The 27321-nt window shown below is 41.3% G+C and overlaps 1 protein-coding gene across 4 annotated transcripts in view; it reads right to left on the bottom strand.

Annotated features, from left to right (window-relative positions):
- SEH1L (SEH1 like nucleoporin) overlaps positions 1–27031 on the bottom strand; it is a 91748-nt gene extending 64717 nt beyond the window's left edge. Inside the window, exons 1-4 of one of the 4 annotated variants that reach the window (XM_003406392.4) lie at positions 26825–27031; positions 6204–6254; positions 2655–2801; positions 2267–2478 (exon numbers count right to left, since the gene is read on the bottom strand). In XM_003406392.4, coding sequence (XP_003406440.1) covers positions 2267–2478; positions 2655–2801; positions 6204–6254; positions 26825–26935 — 521 coding nt within the window. In that variant the 5' untranslated portion in view covers positions 26936–27031. The remainder of the gene's footprint in view (positions 1–2266; positions 2479–2654; positions 2802–6203; positions 6255–26824) is intronic. The other 3 variants (XM_064294757.1, XM_023544008.2, XM_010586873.3) reach the window with 3 other exon arrangements.
- Positions 27032–27321: the final 290 nt, after the last annotated feature.

Here is a 27321-nt window from a genome sequence, read left to right as displayed (position 1 = left end):
TTGAGTGTTTTTTTGATTACGGTAACTACAGGAGCCCTAATGGCACAGTAGTTAAAAGCTCAGCTGCTAACCAAAAGGTCGCAGTTTGAATCTACCAAGATGCTCCTGGAAACCCTATGGGGCAGTTCTACTCTGTTCTACAGGGTTGCTCTGAGGTGGAATTGCCCGAACAGTATCAGGTTTTTTGGTTTTTTTTAATGGTAACTACTATAGCATAGACAATCCTGCAACAATAGTATAAAAAACAGTAATTTATGAATGAAGACATAAATAGAAATACCAAGAAGTGTGGGAGGGTATAAGGGAGCAAACCCACTGGCAGATACAGGTTTTGGGTGCATATTTCTACATACAGGACTGTAGGTGCTCCTCGTATATTAACATAGACTATAGAGCACACAAGTGGCACAGTCAGCGAGATCTCTTAGACATAACCATGTAGGTTGGAGGATGACGTTCTTAGGCTCAAAGACAGAGGACCATAGACTTGGGGACATCTATATCAACCGGCAGGACACAGTTCATAAAGACAATGTTCTACATCCTACTTTGGTGAGTAGCATCTGGGGTCTTAAAAGCTTGGGAGCGGCCATCTAAGATACGCAACTGATCTCTTCCAGTCTGCAGGAAAGGAGAGTCAAAAAAAAAAAACAAAGACTCAAGGGAGCAGTTGGTGCAAACTACTAAGGGACCACATGAACCAGAGCCTACGTGACCCGTAGACCACAAGAACTAGATGACGCCCAGCTACCACCAGCAGCCCTCACAACAGAGGGTCCCGGACAGAGCGGGAGGAAAACATACAACAAAAAAATCAAATTCACAAAAAAGACCAGATATACTGGTTGGATGGAGACTGGAGGAACCCCCAAGACATGGTCGTAAGACACTCTAAAGACCTGGAACTGAAGCCATTCCCGGAAACTACCTTTCAGCCAAACAACACACAAGCTCACAGAATAATCAATTGCTCCTTAGAATAATCAATTATACTAAATCAAAAGTCCAATATTTGCCCAAAAGCAAAGATGAGAAGGCAGATACAAAAAAATCAGTTGCCGTCAAGTCGATTCTGACTCACAGCAACACTATCGGACAGAGTAGAACTGCCCCACAGAGTTTCTGAGGAGCACTGGTGGATTCAAACTACCGACCTTCTGGTTAGCATCCATAGCCCTTAACCACTACACCACCAGGACATGAAGGGGTAGAAAATCAGGACGAAAGGAAATGGGGAAGCAGGGTGGAAATGGGGAGAGTGCTGACACATTGTGGGGAATAAAGCCGAGGTCATGAAACACTTTATGTACACACTATAGAATAGGAATCTAATTTACTCCATAAACTTTCACCTAATGCATAAAAAACAAAACCCAAAAAACCAGTATTAACAGCATTTGTTTTTAGACGGAAGGAGACTTTCAACTTACATTTTGTACTCTTCTGTAGATTAATTTCTTTACTGAGTGATTCATTAGTCATATAATTTTTTTAAAATACTTTTAACAAAAATCAACCATGGTATATTCATACAGTCACAATCAATACAGCCGTTAAACGAATGAGGCAGAGTTATACGTACTAATACGTAGAAAAATGCTCACAAAGTATTTGTAAATGGAAAAAGCAAGTTGCAGGGTGGGAAAATATGTGTTTATGTATGTGTGTTTGTTTTGTGTCTACCTTTATGAGTTAGTATATATCTAGGTATATTTGCATATATCTGTATTTATGAAAATATATGCAAATATACCCAGATATGTACTAACTCATAAAGATAGACACAAAACAAACACAAAGGAAATCCTGGTGGTGTAATGGTTAAGAGCTACAGCTGCTAACCAAAAAGTCAGCAGTTTGAATCCACCAGGCGCTCCGTGGAAATTCTACGGGGCAGTTCTACTCTCTCCTATAGGTTGCTATGAGTTGGTAAGTGACTCAAAGGCGTGGGTTTGGTTTAGCGGGTGGTATTTATGAATCCATTAAATATTTATTTGTATAAACATTAAAAATGTCCAGAAGTTTCACACCAAAATATTTGAAATGGTTGGTTTCTTCTGTGGAGTTGAAATCGGGGGACAAGACACATAACAGTGTGGAAACAGAAGAAATTTTACTCTCCATAATACACACTTATTTACATAATGAACAAAAGGACTTGTTTAAGAAAAACGTTTTTAAGAAAATAAACCATCAAATTCTTAGCTAAAAACTACCCATTTGCTTTATTAGGATTATATTACCAGAGGTTTGATGTTTAGCTTACCTTGAAGGGTTCCAGGAAATACAACTACAGCTTAGCTTACATGAGATCTCGTGCTGCAGAGACCACTGACTAAGATTCATAACATCTGGTGCCTCGTATATTCTTACTATGCCGTCAGCTGAACAAGTTGCTAACATAAGACCCATGTGCTTGGGAGCAAATTTCACATCAGTAACTGATGTTCTGCTATCCACTAGAGTTGTTCTCTTAACCTGAAAAAATTAATTAACAATTTAAATTATATAGACAAAATTAAAATTAAAAAGTGGAATAAAAAAACGGAAAAGGCAAACAAACTAGGGAGTGATAACATTTTACCAAGTACCTGAGGTGCATACCACCCCCACCCCTCCACCTCCACCCTATAGAATACTAACAAATGACTCACCCAGTGGCTCTGTCCTCGCAGTTTATCATTTGATTCTCCTACAATTTCTTCCCACACAGCAGCTGTTCGGTCAAAAGAGCAGGAAGCCAAAACCTGTCCAAATTCAGGATGGGCCCATGTCACACGCCACACAGATCCACTATGTGTCTGGGAATCAAAAAACAGACAGACAGATGCTCAATATTGAAATTTTTTAACCTCTAGAAGATATTCCGTATTTAGAATTACAGCCCCCTGAAGTTAAATTCTTTTAACCTTTTACTAATAAGGAAAAATATCAGCTGGATAAAGTTGACTTTAGGAGACTTGACCAAGCTTTTTAAGCAAAGATTCTACTAGTCCACCATTTATTTACTGCAAATTTCTCTCTACAGGAAACATCCACCTAAAAAAATAAATGGAATTAGATTAATGAAAACTATTTGCTTCAAAAGCCTCAAAGTATATATAGACTGACAACAAACTTTGTACACAAGTAACGGGTGTCTGACTAGACAATGGACTGTCTAGGAAAAGAGACACTGAGTGAGCAAACAATGAGAAGCCCAAATCCTTGCATTCTACTAAGCTCAGTAACAATATCTTTATATATGAAAATTATCATATTACTATTCTTGAGCTCTTCAAGTTGACAAAAAGGATAGAAAGGTCTTTAAGCATTTCACATCAAAAGAATTAGCTGCCAGGTGCTTTCCAGTAAAATACTATATGATAACATCAATCCACCAACTATGTTCAGAAAATGTATTTCACACTTACATATATACGTATATCTAACTTTTTTACAATCAATAATATGAGAACACTTTCTTAACCCTCTACATGGTAACACTGTCATCATCAAAAGGTAAACTTTGCGCTCTTTATTTTTTATCCTTTGTTTTGTCCAGCCATTTTTGTTTCACCTTTTATTTATACAGGGCTAAAAGAAACCCTGGTGGCGTAGTGGTCAAGAGCTACAGCTGCTAACCAAAGGTTGGTAGTTCAAATCCACCAGGTGCTCCTTGGAAACTCTATGGGGCAGTACTACTCTGCAGAAATCGACTCAGTGGCAATGGGTTTGGGTTTTCTTTTTGTTTATTAAGTAAAAAAGGACCCTTGGCAGCACAATGGTTAAGTACTCGGCTGCTAACCAAAAAGTCGGCAGTCCAAACCCACCAGCGGCTCTGCAGGAGAAAAGACCTGGAGATCTCCTCCTGTAAAGATTACAGTCTGGGAAAACCTATGCGGCAGCTCTACTCTGTCATATAGGGTCACTATGACTCAGAATCAACTCAATAGCACACAACCACCACAACAAATTACATAAAAAATGCATTAAGGCAGAGAGGTTTTGTTAAATGCTAGATTCCCAATAAAGTGCACTCTAACTAAAGAACAAGGTTTGCACTAAGATATTCATCATGGCAAAAAGGAAATAACTTAAATACCTATCAGTTAAGTAAAAGGGTATATTTACTGGATATTCATAAAAAGGCTTCACAAACATAAGGAGTACTTTGAATCACACTGTTTGGCTGAAAAGCAAGAACTAGGGGTTTCCTTTCAGAGTGATGAAATGTTCTAGAACTAGATAGAGGTGGTGGCTGCACAATGCCGTCAATGGACTAAGTGCCAATGAAGTGTTCACAGTAAAATGGTTAATTTTATGTTATCTGAATTTACCACAATAACAAAAAAAAAAGGGTAAGTTTTGGATAGATACTTCACCAATGAAGGTAATAGAAGGGCAAACAAGCACAGGGAAAGATAACCAACACCGCTGGTCATTAACAAAATGCAAATCAAAACCACACTGTGATGCCACTTCATACCCATTAAAAAAAAAAAAACAAGCCCTTTGCCATCAAGTGGATTCCAATTCATAGCGACTCCATACGACAGAGAAGAACTACCCCACAGGGTTTCCAAGGAGTGGCTGGTGGATTCAAACTGCCAATCTTTTGGATAGCAGCTGAGTTCTTAACCACTGCGCCACAAGTGCTCCACTATGGCGGTTATTAACAAAAAGACAAACAATACCAGGTGCAGGTGAAGATGAAGAGAAACTGGAATCCTCACATGGGGGGGGCAGGGGCAGTGTGTATGAAATGATACTGTCACTTTGGAAAAGAGTTTGAAAGTTTCCTAAAAAGTTAAACATACACAACTTAGCAATTCGACTCCTAGGTATCTAACCAAGAGAAATGAAAACAAATGTCCACATAAAGTTACTTGTATGGAATATTCATAAGAGCATTATTCATAATAGCCAAAAACTAGAAACAATTCAAATGTCTATCACCTGGTAAACAGATAAACAAAATGTGGCTTATCTATGCAGTGCGCTACTACTCAGCATTACAGAGGAATAAACTACTGATACTTGCAACAACACAGATGAAATGTAAAAACATGCTAAGCCAGACAGAAAAGACTAACCATGATAGGATTCCACTTATATGAAATTTCTAGAAAAGGCAGAACTATAGAAACGAAGTGTATTTATCAGTGGTTGCCTGGGGCTTGGCGTGGGAATGGGGATTGACTACAAACTAGCACAAGGGAACTTTTTAGGCTGCCGGAAATGTTCTAAAACCAGACTGTGGTGATGGTCTGCACAACTGTATAAATGTACTAAAGCTCAGTGAGCTATATACTTGAAATTCATCCCCTGTAAGGTATGCAAAATTCTACCAGAATAAGCTACGAAAAAGAAAGTGGGGGCAAGTGGGATACTTCACACTTAGCTTCTGTTAAGGGTGACAGAAACATTCGGGAATGGTTACTGGTAATGTGAAAACAACAAGAAGAACATAATGGCACTGAACTGCATATGTGAAGACTATGGAAATGGCAAATGTTTTGCTACCTATTTACCACAATAAAAATAAAACTAAGTATGTATGGGAAACCCTGGTGGCGGAGCGGTTAAGAGCTTGGCTGCTAACCAAAAGGTTGGCAGTTCAAATCTACCAGGCGCTCCTTGGAAACCCTGTGGGGCAGTTCCACTCTGTCCTGTAGGGTTGCTATGAGTCAGAATTAACTTGACGGCAGCAGCTTTGGGTTTTCAGGTACGTATGAAAGATCACAGGAGACCCTGGATAGTGCAAACGGTTAATTAATGTGTTCAGCTGCTAACTGAAAGGCTGGAAGTTCAAGTTTACCCAGACATGTCTCAGGAGAAAGTCCTGCCGATCTACTTCCCGAAAAATCAGCCATTGAAAATTCTACTGACCACAGTTCTACCCTGACACACATAGAGTCACTATGGGTCAGGATCAACTCAACCAAAACCGGAAAAAAATAAAAGATGACAACTTAAAAAAACATAAAGGAAAAAAGCAAGAAAGAAATATGCTGAAATGCTAAGAACAGTTAGAATGTTGTGGGGTTACAGATTTTCTTAAACACATTTATGCTACTTTAATACTGAAAATGTGTAACACTCTTTTAAAAAAAAATAATAAATTTTATAATTCAGAGTTGAACAGCCAAGTCATTGATACTACCAAATAAATAGTAAACATTTCAAAAGTTTTTTAAATCACTATAAAAATAAATACTAACCTTCCAACTAGCAGTACAATGCCAATCCCCATTTTCACTTTTATCCCAGACCTATAAGAAAATAAAAGGCAGATATTTACATGAAGAATTCCTACAAATTAATACAAAAACTGTAAGGCTAAAATCAGCATATGGGCAAAGGATGTTAAACATATTTTCCTTATCTTGATTGACTGGAGGCATCTCTGCTGCCCATCATTAAATTCCTCCCAAATGGGGTGAATAGAAGAGACTTGTTTAGACCTCTTTAATGTCAGGGAACCAGCAGGGGTTTTGATGGTCCACCCAACCTCCTGTAGTGCTACACTAGAACCTCCATCTTAACTCCATCAATGTCCACTATATTCATCCCATTTCTTAGTAACCATTCAAAAATTTCATTCCTGTGGGGGACAGGGGAGTAAGGGCAGTAAGTCTCTTTTTCTTTCCCTTCTTTTTTCGTATTCCTGGTACAGTGCAATGGATTCCTTTTATATGGCCTTTCTTGCCATGGTCTTGTAACTCCCACCCAAGTGACTGGGTAGGACTACATCAAAAAACCCACCGCTGTCAAGTCGATTCTGACTCATAGTGACCCTACAGGACAGAGCAGAACTGCCCCACAGAGTTTCCAAGGAGCACCTGGTAGATCTGAACTGCTGACCTTTTGGTTAGCAGCTGTAGCTCTTAACCGCTATACCACCAAGGGTTCCTATATAAATAAGGTTAATTGTGGCCCACCAAGGGCCTGGATAGCTTGCTAATAATGCAAACAAAGCTCATGGCACCCTGAGGGGGTGGGACAAAGCAAGTAAGGTCTATGGAACCCTAACAAAGGGATTGGTCAGTTTTGCCATCCCATTACGCTTAAAATGAGCCATCCCAGATGCGAAAGGGAGGATCACACCACCACCAAGAAAGAAGAGCCAGGAGTACAGCGCATCTTTTGGACCCAAGATCCCCACGCTAAGATGATCCTGGAACCAAGAGATAGAAAGAGAAAGCTATAACACTGAAGAGGGCGAGAAGCAGTGGAGGAGCCAAAACCCAGTACCGTCGAGTCGATTCTAACTCATAGCGACCCTATAGGACAGAGTAGAACTACCCCATAGAGTTTCCAAGGAGCGCCTGGAGGATTCGAACTGCCGACCCTTTGGTTAGCAGCTGTAGCACTTAACCACTAACCCACCAGGGTTTTCAATGGAGGAGCAGTGGCAGAGAAACAGCAGCAGCAGAACCAGGAGGACAGCAGATGAGCGCAGTGGGCCAGACGCCCAGGGAGTGATAAAGCTGAGTGCCTTTGGGCAGGAGACCTGCCAGTGAAGTAGGGTGCCTCCAGGCATTTGGTGGAGCAGGGTTTGCTGACCCACATAGGGCCTTCTGGTAAAGGCTTACTGGTAGAGTTCCTCAGGGCAGTTACCAACAGATCTAAAAGACCTTTGTAACACTTGCCCAAGCAGGGCAGAGGCCAAGGGCCAGCAAGAGAGACTGCACAGCTTAGAAGAGGTTGTCCTAATGGAAAAACTGCATCCTGAGTGTTCCTGAACCTGAATTGTAATCTGTTACTTCCCTAATAAACCCTAAAATTCTAAGTACTGTCTGTAAGTTGTGTCTGGCCATTGCAAGGAGTTATCAAACTCAGCAGAGTAGAGAGTGCCATGGGAGGGAGCGTTGAAGGCACGTCTCACCTTTGTCTCAGGAATCAGCCTTGGGCTGTTGATCTGATTCTCCTTCCTCCTTTTGAAGTTAGAGAGCTCAGAGGCTTCCCCCGTGCCATTTTTACACCTAGTAATAACCCTTATTGAATTTGCTTTTGCAAGCTCCATGAGGGGAAGCTATCCCAACAGACTCAACAAAGCTTCTTAGACAGTTCCTCTGTTTTGCAATAGTAAGGTTACATGACGTGCCCATGCAGAAGGGGGCCCTTGATCACTGTATTTACTAGGACTTGTGTAACAGGCCCTCTGTAGGGAGCCCTGGTGGCACACTGGTTAAAGCACTCGGCTGTTAATTGAAAGGTTGGCAGTTCAAATCCACCAGCTGCTCCACTTGAAAAAGATGTGCCAGTCTGTTTCCATAAAGATTACAGCTGTGGAAACCCTATGGGGCAGTTCTACTCTGTCCCATAGGGTCACTATGAATCGGCATTGACTCGAAGGCAATGGGATTGTTTTTTGTTTTTTTGCTGTAAGGGCATACTCAACAGATAGCTATCCTGACTCCCATAAAGCCAATCTGGCATTGCTTGCATAAGTGGCACATCAGCTGATTCTTCTGGAACATTCCATTTGGTATTTACAGGGGGAAAGGGGCAGCCTCCCTTCTCAGGATAAACAAACTTCACCTTGAATTTTATCCCATCCACAAGCCTGGCTGTCCCCTCCAAGAAAGCCTGACATGTAACTCAATCTTGTATGGCCAGTCGTGACTGTTTCACACACTAAGCTGCGGGTCTTCCATCAACCCAAACATAATTCTTTCATTGTGCAGCATTCAAAACTATAAAGACTTTCTCTAAATTAGTCCCTCTCACAATTTATTTTAGTAACAGTTCCTCAGGAAGCTGAAGGTATTGATCTACAAACTGAAACAACTCCTTTACACTATACCCCCTCGTTTCAGTAGTTTTTTGGTTTTGTCCATCTCCCTCCAAAAACTCCCTTCTTGGTGACCAACAGTCGTAAGGGTAATGTCATGGATTGAATTGTGTCCCCCCAAAATATCTGTCAACTTGGCTAGGTCTTGATTCCCAGTATTGTGTGATCGTCCAGCATTTTAGCAACTGACTTGATTTCCCTAAGTGTTGTAAATCCTATCTCAATGAAGTTAATGAGATAGGATTAGAGGCAGCTATGTTATTGAGGCTCGACTCAATCTACAAGATTAGGTTGTGTCTTAAGCCAATCTCTCCTGAGATATAAAAGAGAAAAGCAAGCATAAAACAAGAGCCAGGAGAATAACACTTCCTTTGGACCCTGGGTCCCTGTACTGAGAAGCTTCTAGAGCAGAGGAAGATTGATGACAAGGCCTTGCCCCTGGAGCTAGCCTCCTAGACTGTGACAGAATAAATTTCTCTTTGTTAAAGACATCCACTTGTGGTATTTCTGTTACAGCATCACTAGCAGCACTAGATGACTAAGATAGGTACCCCTTGTCATTTCAACACGATTTTCCCTTTCCGGATCAGGCCCTGATATCACCAGTTGTAACTCTGATCAGATTGGATCTGGACTTGGTTTAGTGCTACAATTCACCCCTACATTTTCCTTCCCTGCCACTGCAGTTATTACCAATAACATCAACAAAGGAATTGTGTAAACTGCCCTTTCCTTATTACTCTATTTCCTTATTCTTCCAGCAAGCCAGTTTCTTGGGAGCTGGATCCACCACTTATCTCCCATGAATAGCTTCTGCCTTTGTAACTGCAATGTAACTAGCTGTTTTAAACCACAGGTGTTTTTTCTCCCATTGAGAAGCCAAAGATCTCATCCTCCTCCCACTTATCCTTTTTCCAAAACCACATATGTCAATGAGGCAGACCCCACCATTCTAACACCACCTAAATGTATTATTTCATTAATAAAAAACAGCACAAACCTGGTTCCTACGAGGCAGAGGTTAAACACGTCCCAGACTGCCAGCTTCTCCAAGCTGCACTACCACTCCCCTCATCTCTGACATCAACCTCTCTCCCTCCCCTCAGCTCTCTTCTTCTCTTTCTGTTGGGATGGGTAATTTACTGCAACGTCTCACAGAACTCACGAACTGCACTTACAGCTATATGGTTTATCAGGGAAGTAAAAGGCTACAACATCGGATCAGGATCAACTGGGAAGCAGTAATAGAAACAGGGGCATTTTGGAAGGAACAGGCTACAACTCAAGATCAGTGACAGGAAGCACAGACGGTATTATAATGAAATCTGAAAACACATGGAGTTAGAAAACCAAAAAAGGAAGACTCCCCCAAAGTGAAGAGCACATTTCTCCCTTCAGTGTAAGGCAGCTCTCTCAGCCACACATACCCCCTCAGAATAGGGCTCCTCATGGCCATGCACGACCCTCTCAGCTGTGTGTGCCACTGGGCTCGCTTTCTGGTCTCTGGCACTCTTCAGTGTTAAACACACCTTGACCCATATTACAGCACTTTAAAAGTGCTCCACTAGCAAGCCTTCTGCCCAAAGGTGCTCAGCTCTCTCTCTCCTTCTCTCTCTTTGCTTCTCTCTTCTAACTTCTCCTTGCCTCTGATCATCTCTGTGGGTTGACTCTTTATGCAGACAAGTGGCTATAACCTATTGGGCAGAACTTCAAACCACTATTTGCTAATACAGTTGTCATTTACATAGTTGAAAAAAGGTATTTACGATGAATAAATTATATATAACTACTACACATGTGAACCTCACCATATGTACTACAGAGGAATCAAATCAACTACATCTGTGGAAACAGATGAGGAAGGAGCACAATATTATCAGTAAGAACAAGACCAGGGTACAACTGCAGAACAACTGGTTGCTCATATACAAGTTCAAGTTGAAACTGAAGAAAATTAAAACAAGTCCATGAGATTCAAAGTATGACCTTGCTTATATCCCAAGCGAATTTAGAGACAATGTCCAGAATAAATGTGATACTTAACACTAATGACCAAAGACCAGAAGACTTGTGGGATGACGTCAAGGAATGCATGAAGAAATACATGAAAAAAGCAAAACATTGTTAAAAAGACAGGAAAGAGGGGACAGGGCTACAGGGGTGAGGCCAAGATGGTGGAGTAGTCAGAGGCTTCGGGTGGTCCCTCTTACAACAAAGTCCCGAAAAAACAAGGGAATCGATTATGTATATGACAAGCTAGGAACCCTGAACATCAAAGGCAAGGCTAAGAAATCGGAATGGCTAAATGGAAAGTGGCATCCAGAGCCTTAAATGCTAGTAAGTGGCCATCTAAGATGCATCGACTGGTCTCATCCCACCTGGAGCATAGGAGAACGAAGTACACCAAAGACACAAGGTAACTGTGAGCCCAACAGACAGAACGGGCCACATAAACCAGAGACTATATCAGCCTGAGACCAGAAGAACTAGATGGTGCCCAGCTAAAACCAATGACTGCCTCACAGGGAACACAACAGAGAACCCCTGACGGAGCAGGAGAGCAGTGGGATGCAGGCCTCAAACTCTTGTAGAAAGACCAGACTTAATGGTCCAACTGAGACTAGAAAGACCCCAGAGGTAATGGTCCCCAGACCTTTTGTTAGCCCAAGACAGGAACCATTCCCAAAGCCAACTCTTCAGACAGGGATTGGACTAGACTATGGGCAGAAAATGATACCGGTGAAGAGTGAGATTCTTTGATCAAGTAGACACATGAGAGACTGTGTGGGCACATCCTGTCTGGAGAGGAGATAAGAGGGCAGAGGGAGTCAGAAGCTGGCCAAATGGACACAAAAACAGCAAGTGGAGGGACAGGGTGTGTTGTCTCATTGCGGGGAAAGCAACTAGGAATACATAGCAAGGTGTATATAAATTTTTGTAGGAGAGACTGACTTGGTTTGTAAACTTTCACTTAAAGCACAATAAAATTTAAAAAAGAAAAAATTAAACCAAAAAAAATAAATAAATCAGAATGGGTTGCAGGTGGAGGGAGAGACAGTGCAGAAGCAGCGAGGAGTTGCCAGACCTGACTCAGCAAGAACCCGGCACTCCTCAGCCCCGATCCCCTGGCGCGACTGTGGCGCGGCTGGCAGTAGTGTTCAGGACACAGTTACTTCAGCAAAAGAAGGCAAGCAAAGTGGTGCAGCCCTGATCCCTTGGCGTGCCCACGGCGGGGCTGGTGGTAGCGCTCGGGATGCAGTTACCTCAGCAAAAGAAGGCGAGTGAAGTGGTACAGCCATGATTCCCTGGAGTGACCACGGCGGGGCTAAGCCTGCGGCACAGAATCAACACACACCTCTGGAATCAGGGAAAAAACAGTGCTCTCGGCACAAGATAAGTGATTTCATCTAATTTACTACATGGATCTAATAGCTCTCCCTTTTGAAAGAACTCTGTCCCATCTATCTGATCCCTCCTTCCTCTGCCCTGAACCAGCTACAGTGGCAGTCAATTACCCTGGGCCTGAGGCAGGTCCTGCTGCACTCCCTGAGCCATTCTCCCAGCCTTAGAAAAGGAACAAATTAACAAATGCGGGAAAAATAATCTGCTAGCTCCTCTGATCTGGGAATTTAGAACAGAAGTGCTCCTGTTCAAGAACAAGCAGTCCACAGACTTTGAATGTCTTTCACCCCTGCATGCTCCCAGATGGCCCAATTTCAGCAACTAGGCTCTTATATGTTACACTGCAGGGGTGTAGGTGCTTGAGGTCTGACTTTATCTGTCCCAGCTGTGTGGTGAAGAGGAAGGTTTTTGATGTTTGATACCGCTCTGCCTATGAAACAGGGTCCACGCCTACCCACATCAGGGGCCTAAGGACTGATGGCTCCACGCACACCACCTCGCCCCCTGCAACAGGTCTCCAAGGATAAATGATGTCTCCCAGGGCTCACAGTTAAAAGCACTGGGTGTCTATGGTATGGCTGCAGAGCCCACCTACCTGTGCACTATAGAGAACAAGGACACATCTTCCTCACAGACACTTGGAGTGGGACCTCCTACTGCAACCAGAAACCTATGCATACACCAATCACCACAGCTCCTCTAAGATCTCAGGTGAGAGCCTGATCACAAACTTGGTGACCAACTACCTGGACACCTGAGCTGAATCTATACAAGAATAGTGAATGGACTCCTAGGATCATATACCTGGTAACAGCTCTAGCCATCTGGTAACAGGACATTTGTGCTTCAAAGTCTCCAAAAATCAAGTTAGCTCACTGGAGTAGCCTATCTGGATATATCAAAACAAAAAAAGCAAGAAGCTAAGACACAGTGAGCGAACATAAAATTAAGTAATTTTTTTTTTTTTTTAATAACTTATAGCTGGCTCGGAGGCAACAGTCAATATCAAATCACATAACGAAGCACACGGTGATCGCTTCACCAAATTGCCAAAACAAAGAATCAAGGAATCTTCCAGATGAAGTATTCCTGGAATTACCAGATGTAGCCTACAAAAGACTAACATTCGGAACTCTTCAAGGGATCAGGAAGGAGTCAGGCAAAATGCAGAACAAGCCAAGGAGCACACAGGTAAAGCAGCTGAGGAAATTAAGATTAATCAAGAGTATAATAAAAAATGTAATAGGCTGCAAAAATCAACAGAGAGACAGCAATTGGAAATTCAGAAGATTAACAATAAAATGTTATAATTAGACAACTCAATAGAAAGTAAAAGGAGCAAAACTGGGGAACTGAAGTCAGAAATAGCAAATTGAAGATAAAACACAGGGAAACAATATATTCAAAGAAAAAGCAGATGGAAGATTTTTTAAAAATGAAGAAACCCTAAGAATCATGTGGGACTCTATCAAGAGAAATAACCTGAGTGACTGGAGGACCAGAACAGGGAGGGAAAACAGAAAATACGGAGAGAATTGTAAAAGATTTGTTGGCAGAAAACTTCCCTGATATTTTGAAAGATGAAAAGACATCTATCCAAGATGCTCATCAAAACCCAAATTACATAGGTCGCAAAAGAAAGTCACCAAGACACAGTATAATCAAGCTTGCCAAAACCAAAGATAAAGAGAAAATTTTAAAAGCAGCTAGGGATAAACAACAAGTCATCTACAAAGGAAAGTCAAGAAGAATAAGCTCAGACTACTCAGCAGAAACCACTCAGGCAAGAAGGCAATGGGATGACATATATAAAACCTTGAAGGAAAAAAATTGCCAGCTGAGAATCTTATACCCAGCAAAACTGTCTCTCAAATATGAAGGCGAAATTAGGACATTCCCAGATAAATTAGGGAATTTGCGAAAACCAAACCAAAACTACAAGAAATACTAAAGGGAGTTCTCTGGTTAAAAATCAATTAACACCAGATAACAATCCAAAACTAGAATACAGTACAGAGAAACCATGTATCAATGCTGATAGGGAAATCACAAAAATAAACTGAGATCTTAAAAAAAATGCTCAAGACAGGGAAACAGCGATGTTATTATTATGTAAAAGATGACAACATTAAATCAATAAAGATGGACTAAATAATGCGATCATAGATCTTTCACATGGTGAGGAAGTCAAGGTGATATAGGGAGATAAAAGTTTGGTTTAAACTTAGAATTGTAGGCGTAAATAATAACATAACCACAAGGAGACTAACAATTCTACACGTAAAAATAAAATACAAGAAAAACATACTGACTCAGCAACAATGAAAAAGAGAACACAATTTATAAGGAAAAACTACTCAGTACAAAAAATTCAGGGAAATAAAGAAACTGTCAGCAGCACCAAAAAAGAATATATCAAAATGAAAACCCTAAACTCATACCTATCCATAATCACACTGAATGTAAATGGACTAAATGCACCAGGAAAAAGAGAATGGATTAAAAAAACAAGATTCATCTATCTGCTGCCTACAAAAGACACACCTCAGACTTAAAGACATGAAAAATTAAAACTCAAAAAGTGGAAAAAAATACATCAAGCAAATAACAACCAAAAAAGAGCACGAGTGGCAATACTAATTTCTGACGAAACAGACCTTAAAGTTAAATCCACCACAAAGGATAAGGAAGGACACTATATAATGATTAAAGGGACAAGACACCAATAGGATATGACCACAAAAAATATTTATACACCTAACTACAGGGCTCCAAGATACAAAAACAAACTCTGACAGCATTGAAAAGTCAGATAGACAGCTCCACAATAACAGTAGGAGACTTCAACACCACTTTCAGTGAAGGACAGAACATCCAGAAAGAAGCTCAGTAAAGAGACGGAAGATCTAAATGCCATAATCAACCAACTAGACCTCAAAGACATATACAGAACTCTCCACCCAACAGCAGCCAAGTATACCTTTTTTTCCAACATACATGGAACATCCTCTAGAATAGGCCACATATTAGGTCATAAAGCAAAACTTAACAGAATCCAAACATAGAAATATTACAAAGCATCTTCTCTGACCATAAAACTAGAAATCAATAACAGAAAAAAACAGGGAAAAGAAATCAAACACATGGAAACTGAACAACAACTTGCTCAAAAACAACTGGATTATAGAAGAAATTAAGGATGGAACAAAGAAATTCATAGAGTCCAACGAGAATGAAAACACTTCCTATCAGAACCTTTGGGACATAGCGAATGCAGTGCTCAGAGGCCAATTTATAGGAATAAATGCACATATCGAAAAAGAAGGGCCAAAATCAAAGAGCTATCCCTACAACTTGAATAAATAGAAAGAAAGCAACAAAAGAAACTCTCAGGAACCAGAAGAAAGCAAATAATAAAACTCAGAGCAGAATTAAATGAAATAGAGAATAGAAAAACAATTGAAAAGAGTTAACAAGACCAATAGCTTGTTCTTTGAAAAGACTGACAAAATCGATAAAACACTGGTCAGAATGACAAAAAAAAAAAAAAAAACAGGAGAGGAAGCAAATAACCCAAGTAAGAATGAGATGGGCGATATCACAACAGACCCAACTGAAATTAAAAGAATCATAACATGATACTATGAAAAACTGTACTCTTAACAATTTGAAAATCTAGAGGAAATAGACAAATTTCTAGAAACACACTATGTACCTAATCTAACACAAATAGAGGTAGAACAACTAAATAACCCCATATCAAAAGGAGAGACTGAAATAGTAATTTTAAAACTCCCAAGAAAAAAAAAAGCCCTGGAACTGACGGCCTCACTGGAAAATTCTACCAAACTTTCAGAGAAGAGTTAACACCATTACTACTGAAGGTATTTCAGAGTACAGAAAAGGATGGAATACTCCCAAACTCATTCTATGAAGCCAACATATCTCTGATACCAAAATAGGTTAAAAAAAACCCACTGCTGTTGAGTCAATTCCAACTCATAGCGACCCTATAGGACAGAGTAGGACTGCCCCATAGAGTTTCCAAGTAGCGCCTGGTGGATTCGAACTGCCGACCTTTTGGTTAGCAGCATAGCACTTAACCACTATGCCACCAGGGTTTCCAGGTAAAGACATCACAAAAAAAAGAAAACTATAGACCAATATCCCTCATGAATATAGACGCAAAAATTCTCAACAAAATTCTAGCAAATATAATTCAACAATATATCAAAAAAAAATAATTCACCACGACCAAGTGGGATTCATACCAGGAATGCAGGGATGGTTCAACATTAGAAAAACAATCAATGTAATCCATCACATAAATAAAACAGAAGACAAGAACTACATGATTTTATCAATTGATGCAGAAAAGGCACTTGACGAAGTCCAACACATGATAAAAACCCTCAGCAAAATAGGAATAGAAGGAAAATTCCTCAACATAATAAAGGGCATTTATACAAAGCCAACAGCCAACATCATCCTAAATGGAGACAGTGTAAAAGCTTTCCCTTTGAGAACAGAAACCAGACAAGGATGCCCTTTATCACCACTCTTACTCAATACTATGCTGGAGGTCCAAGCCAGAGCAATTAGGCTAGATAAAGAAATAAAGGGCATCCAAATTGGCAAAGAAGAGCTAAAAGTATCTCTATTTGCAAGCGACATGATCTTCTACACAGGAAAACCTAAGGAATCCTCAAGAAAACTACTGAAACTAAAAGAAGAGTTTAGCAGACCATCAGGATACAAGATAAACATACATAAATGAGTTGGATTCTTCTATACTAACAAAAACAGCATCAAAGAGGAAATCACCAAATAAATACCGTTTACAATAGCCCCAAAAAGATAAAATACTTAGGAATAAATCTAACTAGAGATGTAAAAGGCCTATACAAAGGACAATACAAGACATTTCTGCAAGAAACCAGAAGAGACCTACATAAGTGGAAAAACATACCTTGCTCATGGACAGGAAAACTTAACATTGTTTACAATATTTACAAATGTCTATTCTATCCAAAGAGATCTATAGATACAATGCAATCCCAATCCAAACACCAATGACATTTTTTAATGAGATGGCAAAACAAGTCACCAACTTCATATGGAAGGGAAAGAGACCCTGGATAAGTAAAGCATTACTGAAAAGAAGAACAAAGTGGAAGGCCTCACACAACCTGATTTTAGAGCCTATTATACTGCCACTGTAGTTAAAACAGCATGGTACTGGACAACAACAGACACACAGACCAATGGAATAGAATTAAGAATCCAGACATAAATCGATCCACGTATGAGCAGCTGATATTTGACAAAGGCCCAAAGTCAGTTAAATGGGAAAAAGGACTGTCTTTTTAATAAATGGTGCTGGCATAACTGGATATTCACCTGCAAAAAAAATGAAACAAGACCCACACCTCATGCCATACACAAAAACAAGCTCAAAATGGATCAAAGACCTAAATATAAAATCTGAAATGATAAAGATCATGGAAGAAAAAATAGGGACAATGCTAGCAGCCCTACTACATGGCATAAGCAGTATACAACACATTACCAACAATGCACAAACACCAGAAGAGAAACTAGGTAACTGGGAGCTCCTAAAAATCAAACACCTTTGCTCATCTAAAGACTTCACCAAAGACTAAAAAGATTACCTACAGATCGGGAAAAAGTTTTTAGCTATGACATTTCTGATCAGGGTCTGATCTCTAAAATCTACATGATACTGCAAAAATTCAACAACAAAAAGAAAAATAACCCAATTTAAAAAACGGGAAAGGATATGAACAAGCACTTCATTAAAGAAGATATTCAAGTAGCTAACAGATACATGAGGAAAGGCTCACAATCATTAGCCATTATAGAAATGCAAATCAAAACTACAATGAGATTCCATCTCACTCCAACAAGGCAGGCATTAATCTAAAAAACACAAAATAATAAGTGTTGGAAAGGTTGTGGAGAGACTGGAACACTTAAACACTGTTGGTGGAAATGTAAAATGGTACAACCATTTTGGAAATCAATTTGGCACTTCCTTAAAAAGCTAGAAATAGAAACGGTAATAATTTCTCAGAGCTTACAGGGAAAACTCTCCAAAGGTAGGGTTTTTGTTTTTTTTCTCCGCAGAACCAAGGCAAAAGGCCATATGAAGGAATTCATTCTACCACAATATAAACATAAAATTCACATAAGAATACAACTAGCAAGTACATGTTCACTCAATCAACTATTTATTGAGAAGTTTGAATGTGTTAGGCACTAAGCTACACCAAGGGATCAAGGAACCCACGTTCTAGTAGGTAATAAAAACAATTAAGATTATATAAAAGCAAGGGTAGCACAAAATATTGAACACCACCATCAGAAAAAAATTCAGATTACAGTAACAAGATGCCTGTTGAACCTATTAAAATACGTAACGACAATGCCTGACAATGCCTGATGTGGGCAATGATGCTATCAAATCAATACTCTCACTGACAGTGTAATAAAGTGCTGCTGTGCACGTCCAACTTTATGACTCTGTGGGTCAGACAACACCCAGTTCATGATGGACAGCTCAGGCCACATGGTGACTTGATATCCTATGGTTATGCATTCAGTCTCTACTAAGGCCCAGTAACAAGCCAAAGGCTGTTTCTCAAAAGGAGTAGTTATCTGCAGAGGATGACAGGGCTTGACAGGGCTTTTCTCCAAAATCCAAAGGGTCTATGCTGTGATTCACCAAAGGGGTCTGCCAAAGACTCCAAATAGCATCTCTACCTGCCACTGACACTTCAAGCACCACTGGATCGGCCAGACCATATGGCCGAACAGGGAAAGTGGATTCTACAGCAGCCTGACCCTGTTGCAGAGCCATCTCATGTTCTGGGTTCCACTCAGTATTAGCAGCTTTTCAAGTCACTTGATAAATAGGCCGGAGTAGCACATCTAAATGAGGCATACGCTGCCTCCAAAATCCAGAGGTCCACAAGGTAATATGCCTACTTTCTAGTCGAAGAGCTAAATGCAATAACTTACCCTTCACTTTGTAAGAAATACCTCGAAAGGCCCCACAGGACCCCTAGAAATTTCACTGACATGGAAGGCATTAATTTCCCAGATTAATTTCGGATTAATTTCCCAGCCTCTAGCACGCAAATGGAGCCCTGATGGCGAAGTGCTTAAGAGCTCAGCTGCTAACCAAAAAGGTCAGCAGTTTGAATTCACCAGCTATGAATACAGGAGTTCTACTCTGTCCTACAGGGTTGCTATGAGTCGGAATTGACTCAGTGGCATCGGTTTTAACATGTAAATGTTTTACCAGTAAGTCCAGAGTCGCTGAAACTTCTTACTTACTGGGTCCACTCAACATATCATCCATGTAATGACTAGTGTGACATCTTGTGGAAGGGAAAGGTGATCAAGGTCTCTATGGACTAAATTATGACATAGGGCTGGAGAGTTGATGTAGGTCTGAGGTAGGACACTAAAGGTGTATTACTGACCTTCCCAGCTGAAGGCAAAATTCTTCCGGTGGGCCTTCAAAACAGGTATGGAAAAAAAGGCAACAGCAAATCAATAGCTGCATATCATGTACCGGGAGATGCATTAATTTGCTCAAGCAATGAAACTACATCTGGAACAGTAGCTAGAATTGGAGTCTCCACCTGGTTAAGTGTTCAATAATCCACTGTGATTCTCCAAGATCCATCTACATTTTGCACAGGCCAAAAGGGCAAGCTGAATGGGGATGTGGTGGGAATCACCACTCCTATATCCTTCAAGTCCTTGATGGTTGCAGCAATCTCTGCAATCCCACCAGGAATGCTGTACTGCTTTTGGTTTACAATTTTCCTAAGTAGGGATAGTTCTAATGGCTTCCACTTGGCTTTTCCTACCATACTAGCCCTTACTCCACTTGTCAGAGATCCAGTGTATGGGTTCTGCCAGTTGTTGAGTATATCTATTCCAATTATGCATTCTGGAACTGGGGAAATCACACAGAGTAGGTCTGGGGACCCACTGGATCTACTGTGAGACAGCCATGAGCTAAGACTCCATTAATAACCTGACCACCATATGCCCCCACTCTGAATGGTGGGCCACAGTGACATTTGTGGTCTCCTGGAATTAGCGTCAGTTCAGAGCCAGTATCCAGTAATCCCCAAGAAGTCTGATTATTTCCTTTTCCGCAATGAACAGTCACTCTCCTATAAGGCCGTAAATGCCTTTGGGGAAGGCTAGGACAAAGATCAACTGTTTAAATTTTTGGCAGCACAGTGGGGTCCTTCCTCAAGGGGACCTGGCCTCCCCTTCATTCAAAGAGTTGTGGGTCCATAAACTGGCTCAAGTCTGATAACTGATTGAGGCTGTGACTCCTTATTCTGGTGATTCAAGTTAGAGTGCCCCTCACTTGACCTAGAATTCTTCCACTTGTACAGATCAAGTAAATATTTAGTAGATTTCCTATCTATTTTTCTCTACAGACACCATGACTAAGTAGCCAACCCCGTTAAGAGGTAGACTATTCTGATTACTGCTCTCACTCCACTGTCCATTATGGTAATCACGTCCACCTTGTTTTTGTCAACTGAGTGCCACCACTTGGCCCTTACCACCACAGGGTCCACTTAGTCCCAGTGTAGTTAGGTGTCTTAATTCAGTTATGACAGTTCCCACTGCCAAATCTGACCTACATAAAATAGCAACAACGCCAGTCTTCAAGGATGCTGGGACTCCCTTCACAAATTTGTTCCTCACAGGTGTGGTAAAAGGTGTGTCCGGTAGGCACTCCAGATGTGGGTCTGTGGGGCTAGCCTGATAAATCCACTCTAACATGCCAATTTCTCTAAGCTTTTGAATTTGCTCTTCTACAGTATACCAACGCAGGTCTGGTACTTCAAAATGATTTAGTGCAGGCCACTGCTTTGGCGAGCCAACCAAATACTATCAGATCCTTTCCTAACCTCTCTTGCTGAAACACTGAATGAAGAATCTGTACTTAGTGGGTCCACGTCAATACACTCAGACTGATTCAACTTTATGTTCTTTGCGCCATTATCCCACACCCTCCACAGCCATTCTCACACATATTCCCCAGGTTTCTGTTTGTATATATTAGAAAACTCTACAGTTCTCTTGGAGTATAGAGTATCTCCTCCTAGGTCATGCTTTATACTTCACCTTTTGGGGCTCACTGGGACTTAAGTCTAGGTACAGGTCTAGAAATAAACATGGGTAGTGGGGATGTGTTCTGAGAACATTCAGCAACTTTTCGTAAGGCATCTTCCTCAACCAATGCCCCAGGCAATGACGCAGACAAAGGCTTTTCAGACACAGCTGGATTAATCTTATCAGATGGGGGTGAAGGGGCTAACACTTTATTACTGAGGAGGATAGCTTAACAGACAAAGATAATCTCTGTAGATGGGAGCGAGAGGGCTGGCTCTTTTGGCAGGAGTGATTCAACAGAATTTTAGGGGCTTAGTGTTCAAACTCTACAGGGCAGTTCTACTCTGTTCTATATGGTCGCTATGAGTCAGAACTGACTCGACGGCACTGGGTTGGGTTAGTGCTCCCAGCATCCTGATTATGTGCCCACACGTCCCCATTCCAAGTTTCAGGATCCCATTTCTTCCCAGTCAATGCCCTCACTTTAACTTCAGACACCATTTGAGATTGGGAATGCAAATGGCATTGTAATTCAACCACTCTTACTATAAGACTCTGTGTTTAGTTTTCAGCAATATCATCTCTCTTACTACAAGAAATACGGCTTCCTTTCAAGGCAAAAGTGGAAACTCTGAGGTCATTTATGTGGCACTTGAGCTGTGACTCTGAAGCCCTGAGCTCATCTCTTTCTTTCACCACTTTGTCTAGCAAAAGTAGGATCAACTGACCAGCTTCCTTATACTTCTCATCCTGACAAAACTGTAGAAAGTTATCAAACATACAATCACCCAGAGCCTCACCTCTCACCAATACCTGATCTACTGGTGGTGATATTTTGTGTCTCTGTATTGCCACCTCAGGCCATGGATTAGCAGTACCCTCTTTGCTACTGGAAGCAGAATCATCAACATCTTTAAGACTAATCACACTTGAGAACCAATTTAGAAATCTCATCCTTATATATATATATATATGTAAATACACATACAGAGAGAAAAGACAAACAGAGACATGAAAGAGGGAGAGAAATATTTCTGTGAAGGCTGTAGAGGCTGGACAGTTCCAAGTCCATGGGTCAGGATGGAGGCTTCTCCTAACTGACGCAGCTGCAGTGGCTGACAAATCCAAGATCAGCAGGTAAGATGGCAGACCTTTCGCTCACAGGTTGCAGAGGCTGACAAATATCAAGATCAGCAGGTAAGCTGGTAGCTCAAGTCCCAAGAACCGGAAGCCAGATGCAAGATCTAGAGTAAGTGAAAGCCCACTAGGCTTGCCAGAAAGTCCACATATATTGGATTGGCTGCTCATAGTAGAGCTCACGATGGAGATGATTACATCATTACATAGCTGCCAAACTACATTATATCTGCCAAGCTACTGAAAATCATGACCCAGCCAAGTTCGCACACAACCTTTACCATCACAGTGGGCCAATGAGGCTATAGCTAATTTCTTTTCTCTTCCTAAAAAGAAAAAAAAGCATATTACTTGCACAATTAAAAATACACGTGTACTATGCCTTACACCATATAAAAAACAAATTCAAAATGGATTAAGGACTAAAACTCTAAAATTCTTACAAGAAAAAGGAAGGACAACACTGTCAGGCCTACCTTTTAACAAAAGCACTAACAGCAAAAAACAAAACATATAAACGGGACCTCGCAGAAATTAAAAACTTCTGTTCATCAAAAGACTTTACTAAAAAATGGAAAAGACCAGTTACCAACTAGAAGAATATTTTCAGAAACCGTATGTCTGACAAGAATCTAATAACCAAAATATATATATAAAACTTTGAGAACTTAACAGGACAAATAATCCAATCATAAAATGGGCAAAGGCCTTGCAAAGACACTTCACCAAAGAAGATATTCAAATGGTGGCCAAACACATGAAAAGATGCTCAGCTCAGCATCATTAGCCATCAAGTGCAAACCAAAACTACAACGAAGATACCATTTTACTTTCACTAGGATGGCTAAGACAAAAATAAATAAACAGAAAATGACTGTTGGCAAGGATGTGGGGAAACCGAGACCCTTACCTACTGCTGGTAGGAATGTGAAACGATACAGCTGTTGTGGAAAACAGTGTGGCAGTTCCTGAAAAAACTAAAAACAGAATTACGTATGAACCAACAATTCAACTCCTAGGTATATGCCCAAAAGACTTGAAAGCAGACTCAAAAAGAGACTTGTACACCACTATTCATTCACAATAGCCAAAAGGTGGAAACAACCTAAATGCCCATCAACAGATGAACGGATAAAAATGTGGTACATACATACAATGGAATAAATATTATTCAGCCAGTAGGAGTCTTGATACATAAATACTATTCAGCCAGTAGCAGTCTTTATAATGCTAAAATACGAATGGAGCCAGAAGACATTACGCTGAGTGAAAAAAGACAATCACAAAAGGCCAAATATTGTATGGCCTCATTTATATAAAATGACAAGACAAGGTAAATGTATAGGGAACAAAGTTTATTAGTGGTTACCAGGGTAGGGAGAAGAGGGTGTTAAGAGTGATGGAAATACCACATTGATTAAAGGCAGGGTTGCACAGCCAATTATTGTAATTGCTATCAATAACTGGTACATCTGTAAAATGTTGAACTGGCATGAATTATGTGACAGATACATTTACAACAATGAAAAAAAAAGCAGGTGCTGAGACTGCTTACGTACTGGGATTTGTTTCCTCGGCCTGGAGGTTTAGGGTCATGGTTTCATGGTACATCCCAGTTCACTGGCCTGATAACATTTTTAGTGCTTCTGTTCTACCTCCTAGTTCACTGCATAGTGCCTGGGATCTTTAAAGTTTGCAAGCAGCCATCCAAGGGACAACAATCGGTCTCTAATCACCTGGAGCAATAGAGCAAGGAGAGTCAGGAACAGGAGGAAGATGTGGAATGTGTGGCTAATTGCCTCCATGAAGTACTGCTTCCTTTGCCATGAGACCAGAAGAACTGGATGGTGCCTGGATATCATTACTCAAAACTTTGATCCAAGATTCTATAGAAGAAGCCTGATCAATAGGGAGGAAATGCAGAAAAGAATTTCACATTCTCATGGACTCCATACGTCCTGGAGCCACAAAGGTTGGATGAAGCCCCCAAAACTACTGCCCTAATATTTAAATCTCAAAACAAAAATATCCCCTGAAGTCAGCTTAAAAATCAAACCATAGTTTAGCTTAACTGGTAAAAAATATTTGCCTTGAGCATTATGCTCTTTAAGAACTATCTATACAGGATCGAATTGATAACAGCAACTCCAAAGATTAGGTAAGAACCTAAGGGGCCAGGGAATTTATGTTAATAGGAGAACGACAACTCAGAAACGGAGTGTGAGAATGATGGCACAAATCAAAGAATGTAATCAATGTCACTAAATGGTACATGTAGACACTACAGAATTGGTGTATATTCTCAACAACAAAAAAAATACATTTCTTAAAAAATATGTGTGTGTCAATACAGGAGAGGTCAGCACAAATGGACTGAACAAAAAGCAAGGAAGTTTCCTGAATAAACTGAACGCTTAGAAGGCCAGTGTAGCAGGGACGGGGTTTTGGGGACCATGGTTTCAGAGGACATCTAAGTCAACTGGCATAATAAAAGTTACTAAGAAAACATTCTGCATTTCACTTTGGAGAGTGGCATCTGGGGTCTTAAACACTAGCAAGTGGCCATCTAAGATGCATCAATTGGTCCCAACCCACCTGGAGCAAAGGAGAATGAAGAACACCAAAGACACAAGGTAATTATGAGCCCAAGAGACAAAAAGGGCCACATAAACCAGAAACTACATTAGCCTGAGACCCGAAGAACTAAATGGTGCCCGGCTACAACCGATGACTGCCCTGACAGGGAACACAACAGAGAGTCCCTGAGGGAACAGGAGAGCAGTGGGATGCAGACCCCAAATTCTTGCAGAGACCAGACTTAATGGTCTGAGACTAGAAGGAACCCAGAGGTCATGGTCCCCAGACCTTCTGTTGGCACAAGACAGGAACCATTCCCAAAGCCAACTCTTCAGACAGGGACTGGACTGGACTACAGGACAGAAAATGATACTGGTGAAGAGTGAGCTTCTTGGATCAAGTACACAAGAGACTACGTGGGCATCTCCTGTCTGGAGGGAAGATGACAGGGCAGAGGTAGTCATGAACTGGCCAAATGGACACAAGGAGAGTGAGTGGAGGGAAGGAACGTGCTGTCTCATTAGGGGAGGAGCAACTGGGAATATATAGCAAGGTGTATATAAAGTTTGTGGAAACCCTGGTGGCATAGTGGTTAAGTGCTACAGCTGCTAACCAAAGGGTCGGCAGTTCGAATCCGACAGGCGCTCCTTGGAAACTCTATGGGGCAGTTCTACTCTGTCCTATAGGGTCGCTATGAGTCGGAATCGACTCGACAGCACTGGGTTGGGTTTGGTTTTATATAAAGTTTCGTATGAGAGACTCACCTGAGTTGTAAACTTTCACTTAAAGCACAAAAAAAAATCTTTTTTTAAAGTGTGTGTGTGTGTGTATATATACACATATATCCCTTCGGTAAGAAAGTATACGCTTCAATAAAGGGACATATGGCCACAAAATAATAAAATACAAATGAAATATGAACGCCTATAATTCAGTATTATTGTCACCTAATAACTCTTCCTGGAAAAACATCCTTCCCATACAACGTTGCCACAGGGTATAAACCCAAAACATATTTAACCAATATACCTAGACTATTCATGTAGGTCAGTTTATCACAATTACATATAAGAACTGGTTCCCAAAAAGGTCTACTATATAGTTAATTCATTATCAATCAATCCACACTCTAGCTTTCACGTCTATTATTATTTATTCTATAAACTATATCTCTAAAGTTTCTAAACCCCAAATATCATAATCATAGAAATTTTGCTTGTCAAATAAGTCTAGAGACGTTCATAAGAACTTTAACACACTCCATTTTCTACACAGCAAATACAGAACATTATTGGATATATAAATGGACGTATTTGTCCTTTCATCACGATGAAAAGTGCATTTCCTCTGCACAGGTGAAGATTAGGCCCAAAAAACAATGTAAATTCTTCCCTACCGGTCCCGTCGCAAAGCCCTCGGAAAAGTTAACCTCTTACAAGCCCTCGCCCACTAACGAGCCCGGCTCCCATCTACCCGCGCACCACGGGAGCGCGCACGCGTGGGGAAGCCCACACTGCGGAACACTCCTACGCAGGCGCCCCGGAAGCGCGGCCCCGCGGAGGCGGCCTGACCCCCACAGTACGCATTGGGCAGGGCCTGAGCCAAAGACCCGGACTCGCCAGCCTCCCCGGAACACAGCCCAAGAGGCCCCTCGCACACACGACCGTCCGCCTTTTCTCTCCTCGGCCCAGGCTGAGGCTCTCATCCCTCCCTCCTTCCTGGCTCGGCTTGGCCCTGCCAAAACGCCATGCAAACCTTGACGCTCTGGTCACTGGAGCAGGTCGCCATTCGCCGCCCGTGGAAGTCGAAAGAAACATCGTGGATGAGATCTTTATGATCCGCAGCAATGCTGTGCGCAACAAACATGGCTCCGCCAGGCACGCGCCTACACCGTTTGCCTCTTGCGCTTTCAGAGAAATAGGCTGCGTCGAGGACACGTGCGCACCAACGTTCGCCGGGACCGCGCGCCACCGCGGCGTTGTTCGGCGCGCGCACGTGTGCCCGCGCGCGCGCGCGCGCCCGGCCCGTCATGCCCTGCGAGGCCGTGGGGAACTTCCGCCTCATTTCCAGAAGTCAGTTGTCTCTCTAGTTTAGATAAAAATAGTAGGAGCTCGTGGTTGAAAGTTTGGGAATTAAGGAAAATGAAAAATATTAAAATGCAATTGCCCTTGAGTCAGTTCCCGTCAACATTTTGATGTGTTTCTTCCGTGAACCGAGCGCGGTGTATGGTGGGAGTGGAGGAGTTGGACCGC

This window comes from Loxodonta africana, chromosome 11, assembly GCF_030014295.1.
Source record: "Loxodonta africana isolate mLoxAfr1 chromosome 11, mLoxAfr1.hap2, whole genome shotgun sequence".
NCBI lineage: Eukaryota > Metazoa > Chordata > Mammalia > Proboscidea > Elephantidae > Loxodonta > Loxodonta africana.
This window is presented reverse-complemented; position numbering and strand designations above follow the sequence as displayed.